Below are 7,500 nucleotides of genomic sequence, written 5' to 3'. Positions count from 1 at the left end.
TCGCAGTCGCTATGACCAGCATGCCATCCGCCAGGGCCAGCGCTACAAGCTGCTCGCCATTGTCAGCCGGACTGTGGTGCTTTGCTGTGTCCTGCGCAAACAGGAAGTGACGCCGTCTCACTTCCTGTTGCTCAACGACATGCCGCGCTTCACAATACCTGATGGCTTGTTGCGTGATGACCCTGTCTACCAACGGGCAGTGCTGCTAAGCGCGCTCCGTAGCCAGGAGACCTTTGACCCGGACGATTATTCCCGAGCCGTGCGGGAAGTGAAGGTGGACCTGACCGAGGAGTGTGTGAGTCCGCGCAGGATACGAGTGTATCCCGTATTCTCGCCACAGAGACTCTCGCTGTGTGTGTACGGGGGCGGAACCATCACACCGACGACCACAACAGGCTGCAGGGACTCGATGGGAGATACGCAAACTCCCCCTGGAATCGAGGGAGAGAGGGAAGGGGTGGGCGAAGGGGAAGAGCGAGAGTACGTCACCCCTGATTGGCCCACAGAGACACAGGAAATTCCTTACGAAGAGCTTTGGACCAATCAGAGTGGAGGAAGCTATGCAGAGGTTCCTGAAAGCACAGTAAAAGCTGAGCACAACCTTATATCCTTCCACTCCACTTCTTCATTAGATGGTACGACAGGCTCCACCCACGTTTCTATGGTGCAGATGGAAGCTGGTCGAGTACCGACTCCACCCCCTGTTCCGCCCAAATCAGAAGCTGTGAGTAAAATCGTCATTTTCTTTCACTTTTTCTTTTCTTTTCTTTTCTTTTCTTTTCTTTCCTCTACATTATCAGCCACAGACCAGGAGGTGTGAATAAACATGTCATACCACTGACTTATTCGATCCTTACCACTTTCTTGTGTAAATCTTTGCATAACGATTTCCATTTGTTGCATTACAGTGATTAACATTGAAGTTTTAAAGCTGCTCATCATCCGTGGTAATGATGATGGAGCCGTTAGCTGGACATTCAGAAAGGCAGATTTTGGTTTATTCATTAATCAATAACTCTCTTTACAGAAGATTTATGATGCGTTTATGACTGTGCTAGGTCTCTCTCCCTCTCTCCCTCTCTCTCTCTCTCTCTCTCTCTCTCTCTCTCTATCTCTCTCTCTCTATCTCTCTTCCTATTCCCTTATGCCCCCCTTTCTGTTATTCTTTATCTAAAGAGTCATTATGGATACCAGCATATCACTTGAACACAGGTCAAGACTCCTGGGACACACACACACACACACACACACCACACACACACAGGTCATGTATGTTCTGCTACAGTACTTCAGGATCTCTAAAGAGTCGTAAAGCTGCGCAGTTCTGGACTAAGGACTAAATAATTGATACAGCTTTTACAGGCCTAGTAATGGCCACACAGTTACGGGAAGAGAGCATGCACACACACACACACACACACAAAAATTGCTATCGAATCTTTACTGTATCATCAGCTCTATAGAAGCGATAACATCTCTGACAACTGGAATTATGGCCTGTCTGTGTGTTGTCTTGCTTTCACTCTGTTTCTCTGCCTCTTTTTCTTCCCCTGCTTGCGCCTACGCAAAGTTTCTGCTCTGGCCCTGTAATTTAGTTAAACACACACACACACACACACACACACACACACACACACACACTCCCTGGTGGATCTGGACAGGAAGGCAGCTTACTCAGAAGACTGAGGAGGAAATGCAGACATATTATTTAGGTTAACAGACATCACAGGTCTCCCGATCCATATGAGCCAAACATCACAACACACACACACACACACACACACACACACAAACCCTGGAACATTATATGTGTTTGCTATCATTTTCTACTAGCAAATTTCCCAAGAACCAACGAGTCAATTGAAAAAGGAGATCACACAGGCTCATGTGTTGATCTCTAGAATTGGACAAGAACCAGCTCAAGGAAACGAAATGCTCCAAACTGGGAGACTCTTTTCCTTGTATTTTAGCATTATCTGTAAAGTAGCATCTGTTTCTCATTTCTTCAGTGAGTTCTGAAAAAGGGTTACCAAGGGGACAAGATAGCAATTCCACACACATAGCACATTGTTTGACTGTGTAAAGTTTACAACCAAGAAGTGACATTTGCTCACAATCTTGAATCATTTGTACAGTATTGAATCACGTTGTAGAAAATTGTTCTTGAAGTCACAGCAAAATAATTATCCCCTTTTCCTGCTAGGTGAAGGAGGAGTGTCGGTTTCTGAACGCTCCTCCGGTTCCACCCCGCTGTGCTAATCCTGGAGGCCCCACCCCCAGTCCACCAGTCCCGCCTCGTTTCCCTAAAGTTCAAGCTACAAGCACACGCAGCCCAAATGTGTCCTATTACTCCTCAGGCCTGCAGGAGAGGTAAATACACACATTCACTTTAAAACATTCATCCATACACAATATGTTCTGCATACATACAAACGTTTTCAGGGGAAATGGTGACACGTCGAACAAAATCCACAAAGATTTCAGAGACAACCTCCTAGAATAACCTGATGTACCATGTGTTTTATTCCCTAGTCCACCCATGAACACCTGAATTTTGCCTGGTCTCATCCTCCGTCTAGTCCAATTCTCCCAGTCATCCTGTTCTCCAACTCCCAGCACACTCCCCTAATACAACCTCACCTCATCCTCAAGCTGATCCTCTAGTCCATCCTCCAACTTAACGCTTTGTCCATCTCCCAGCACATCCCCTATTCCATCCTTCAGTGCATCCTCTAGTCCATTTACCAACTCATCCTCTAATTCATCCACTAGTTTATCCTCCACTTCATCCACTAGTTCATCCTCCACTTCATCCACTAGTTCATCCTCCACTTCATCCACTCATCCTCCACTTCATCCACTAGTTTATCCTCTTGTCCATTTACCAACTCATCCTCCTCTTCACCACTAGTTTATCCTCTAGTCCAGCCCCATGGTATACTCTAGATAATGACACTTTATGCTCTATGACACTTTAACTCTGGACTTGCACAGCACAACTAATCATCCCTAAGATCAACTCTTAGTCCACCTCAGCCCATACTCTAGTTCATCCTCCACTGTATTATCTAGTCTTTACCTTATAAAAACTCTTATTCTATCTTCTATTCTGTCATGTAGTCTGTCCCCAGTTCACCCCTAGATTGGTCCATTCCCTGGTCTGTATCTTAACCACTAGTCTTTCCCATAGCCGTAATCTAAAATCCGTATGCTCAGTGTTGTTCTCACAGCATGTTTAATTTTCTATCTCTCTCTCCTCTCCAGTTCTGCTCCTCGTAGTGGAAGTAATTCTCCCTCTCCAGACTCCTACTCTCTGTACTGTTACCCCTGCACATGGGCTGACTGTGTAACCTCTGACCCCTCTGCATCACCTGACCCTAACCAGCCTGCACAGGCCTGCTGGTCACACCCCCGAAGTGGTGGAGTTTTTACTTCCAATATTCTAAATACACCCCTCCTTAGCACAGACTCCGCCCACAAAAACTACTCCACCTGTCCCCGACCACGCCCAGCTGCACAGAACCGCTTTGCCCCATTTGGTGCTCTGAACCCTTTTGCCAATCCAGGACATGCCTCCTCTGATTGGATTGCCACGGGCCGGAAATCTCCCACTCTGATGTCTGACCTCACTAGCGCCACCCCTCAGGAGTCTCAAGCCAATCCGGAAACAAGTCCGGTTCCTCCACCTAGACCATTAAAAAGCTTAGAGGAGGAAACGACTGTGTCTTCCATGGTGAGGGGTGCAGAAGGTGGAGCTGGGTTGTCATGGCGACCCCCAGCAGACCTGTGCTGGCTCTCAGTGGAGGAGGTGTCATCCTGCCTACGCTTCATCGGGCTGGCGGATGATGTGATTGGCCTGTTCAGCCGAGAGAGGATTGATGGGTCAATATTCACCCAGCTCACAGAAGAAATTCTCTCTGAGGACTTCAGCCTTACCAAACTACAGGTCAAAAAGATCATGCAGTTTATCAAGGGCTGGAGACCCAAGATATGATCCTTTATACACACAGACCCACACACAAACACACATAGATACTGTGAGCAGTAAAACCATATGCATGATGGCACATAAGGGTGTGTTTCCAGAGAGGTTCCTTTATCTTTTGAGGAGCTAAATGAAACAAAACTGCAGTACAGCAAACACTGGTGTGTGAAAAAGTGTGGATCAGAAATCTAAAAAGTTTCCAAAAAGGTATGGCCAAGTAAATAAAATCGAAAAATAGTATAATAAAATAAACTAAAGATCGAGTGTTTCTGAAAAACTTTTTCCAGGATAAACAATAGAGTTTGAGTACTGAGAAAAGGTACATTAAAAATGTAATGTATTTCTAACTAAATGTTCCTGAACAGGTTTCCAGGTTTCCTGAAAGTTTCCTCTGGTGGAAACAAGCCAGGCATTAGTTGTTTGCAAAAATCCACTTACTGTAGAGAAGAAACTAAAAGGTCCCAGGAACTAAAATTGGCAGGTGGAAAGTTTTTTAAAGACCTAAAAAGTTACTATTACCCCCTTTTCCACCAAAAAGAACCGGGTGCTAGTTTAGAGCTAGTGCTGGTGCTGGTTCAAAGTTGGTTCCACTGGTGAACCTTCTAAGAACCGGTTTGCCTTTCCATCGGTTAGAGAGCATCACAGAGCCGAATCTGACGTCACTGTATACGTGTCACGTTACACAGCAACGTTAGCACAGCAGCGACAAACACAAACACAACAATGGCGGATGTTGCTTTACTGTTAATAATGCGGCGAATCCAACGTGTACGTGCAGCTCCATGTAATCTGTATAAATGGAGGTTGTAATGGAGAAAGTACATAACGTTATTTTATCATTAACACAGAAAAAAGTTAGCCTTAGCATGTAGCTACTTACTATCATGTGTGCTGATGATGTATCATATCGCGGTAAAGTAAAAGTGTATTAAACATTAGTATACTTAAGGTACTTTATCAAATGCGCTAACAGTAGCCCCGCCCACAGCCCCGCCCACAGCCCCAGACACAAGTGGTTCTTAGGTCTAGACCAGCAACGTTTTGGTGCTACTTAAGAACCACTTTTCCTGGTCCAGAGCCGGTGCTTTGGCTGTCGAAACAGAAAGAACTGGTTCTAAATTAGGCTCTGAACCTGCACTCAAACTGCCTCGGTGGAAAAGGGGCATAAGATTCCAGGGTTCCTGAACAGGTTCATCTGATGGAAACACACTTTACTTCAGACTATAGTGGTCTGCAACAGAGTACGTACTGTGGGAAAAGCAAGCTCCTGAGTACCTGCAAAGGTCCCTCTGGTGGAAAGGTGCCTAATTACAGACATGAGAAGCATAACTTTGTGTGTGTGTTGAAATGAAGACGGACGTGTCTTCATGTCTCACTCTGATTTATTTTGTGACGGTGGACCACTCAAAGCTCGGCTGCTGAACAGCATTGAACTACTGAACACTATCGGTGTGTGAGAGCCAAGTATATATAAAATCTGTGTGTGTGGGGGTGGGGGGGGTACATGAGTGTTTTGTTTTAAAAGGAAAGATTTTATATATTTAAATACCACTTAGTCTATACTACGCTCCTCTAGGGATCGTCTCTAAACTCCAGTCCTGTACAGACCTTGTTTCTGGGTATCGTCTCAAACAAAACAAAAACAAAACAAACGAACAAACAAACAATCCAATAGGGACTAATGTTGAACACTACTTGAGATTGCCTGCTTTATAATTTGTTAGGGATTTTCTTTTCTTTACATTGTCGGACACAGAGATTATAACATCACACTGCACAGACTAACGTGCCTTTAGAGCAGAATAACGGAACGAGGGATAATTCTTCTATATTTTATGGAGCCTTTATTCTTTTTTCCCCCTTTTATTTTTTAATGAAATGTGACAACTCTGTATGCCTTTCCACTGTCTTTGATGCATCTGTGTCTTTATTCTGTTGCTCCTGTGTGTAGACTGTAGGTACGTTGGCGTACGATGGCTGAACAGGAAGTGAGGCTCCAGAGCGGCCCTGAGTATAGAATCTGAGTTTACTAACACGCACATTGCTGTTTTAGTGGCGTTCCTGCCGCATCACAAACTGACCTCGATTATTGATTATTGATTAAAGTCACCCAAATCGTAGAGCACCGTGTTAATGTTGTGATTTATTCATGAACGTAAGGTGATTTTTCTGTCTTAATACACTCGTGAGGGTAGTGTCCACTGACCCTAACCTTAACCGTAGCATCCAGAAGGAAACTTTATTGTCTCTTATAGTGTTTAAAAAACCCACAAAGCTCTAAAAATATACACAAACAGAAATCCATATCCATGGGGATTGTGTAGCTTGAGAGAAAGGTAAAAAAAAACAATAAAAGGTTTGAAGAGTGTGATGTCAAGGATACACACACACACACTGTAATTAGGTGACAGTAATTAAATGCTTACTAAATATTGCCTTTTGAAAGTGGTGTGTGTGAAGAGTAGCTGAGTAATGAGAGGGTTTCAGCAGCAATGTTTCACAGTGTGTGTTTTACAGCTAAACACACTCACAAAGGAGGATGGATGATTTACAGCACAAACCTTACATAATCTCTACAGAATTGCGTTATGTTATTGTGTGTGTGTTTGTGTGTGTTTGCTTTTGCTCCAAATTCCCACAGAAATTCACTTTGGGTTTATTTGCAGGAAAATCTGTCCGGAAAAAAATGACCTCTCAAACTCCTTTTGAAGTGAAGTGACGTACGGCTAAGTGCGGTGACCCATACTCAGCATTCGTTCTCCGCATTTAACCCATCCAAAGTGCACACACACACAGCATTGAACACACACACCCGGGCAGCCATTTATTCTGCAGCCCCCTGGGAGCAGGTTGCCTTGCTCAAGGGCACCTCAGTCGTGATATTGCCGGCCTGAGACTCGAACCCACAACCTTAGGGTTAGGAGTCAAACTCTCTAACGATTAGGCCACAACTTCCCTTTATAGATCTTGTGTTCGCTCACTGAATTAGATGTTCACACTCTCACTCACTCACTCACTCACTCATCTTCTACCCCTTATCCGAACTACCTCGGGTCACGGGGAGCCTGTGCCTATCTCAGGCGTCATCGGGCATCAAGGCAGGATACACCCTGGACGGAGTGCCAACCCATCACAGGGCACACACACACACACACACACACACACTCTCATTCACTCACACACTACGGACAATTTTCCAGAGATGTCTTTGGACCGGGGGAGGAAACCGGAGTACCCGGAGGAAACCCCCGAGGCACGGGGAGAACATGCAAACTCCACACACACAAGGTGGAGGCGGGAATCGAACCCCGACCCTGGAGGTGTGAGGCCAACGTGCTAACCACTAAGACACCGTGACCCCCTGTTAACTAGTTTATATTAATTAGAATCATTTAAAAGTTTTTTATTATTATTAATACGATTGTGTTTTGGTTTCACTTCAAGAAAGTATAGCCACAATCTAAACACTTTCCCAACATGCCTAATTTCCTGTTCAATAGCCCAATCCAAGTCAT

General features: G+C 44.8%; 1 protein-coding gene across 1 annotated transcript in view; it reads left to right on the top strand.

The window, feature by feature from the left end:
• gareml (GRB2 associated, regulator of MAPK1-like) overlaps positions 1–6,091 on the top strand; it is a 17,790-nt gene extending 11,699 nt beyond the window's left edge. The window contains exons 4-6 of the mRNA XM_060883767.1: positions 1–724; positions 2,204–2,370; positions 3,265–6,091. The exon at positions 1–724 is cut by the window's left edge and continues 386 nt beyond it. Of these exons, the coding sequence (XP_060739750.1) occupies positions 1–724; positions 2,204–2,370; positions 3,265–3,994 (1,621 nt within the window). The 3' untranslated portion in view covers positions 3,995–6,091. The remainder of the gene's footprint in view (positions 725–2,203; positions 2,371–3,264) is intronic.
• The last annotated feature ends 1,409 nt before the right edge of the window (positions 6,092–7,500 follow it).

Source organism: Tachysurus vachellii, chromosome 12, assembly GCF_030014155.1.
Source record: "Tachysurus vachellii isolate PV-2020 chromosome 12, HZAU_Pvac_v1, whole genome shotgun sequence".
NCBI classification, from domain to species: domain Eukaryota; kingdom Metazoa; phylum Chordata; class Actinopteri; order Siluriformes; family Bagridae; genus Tachysurus; species Tachysurus vachellii.
Note: the sequence above shows the minus strand (reverse complement) of the source record. Positions and strands in the feature narration are given on the sequence as shown.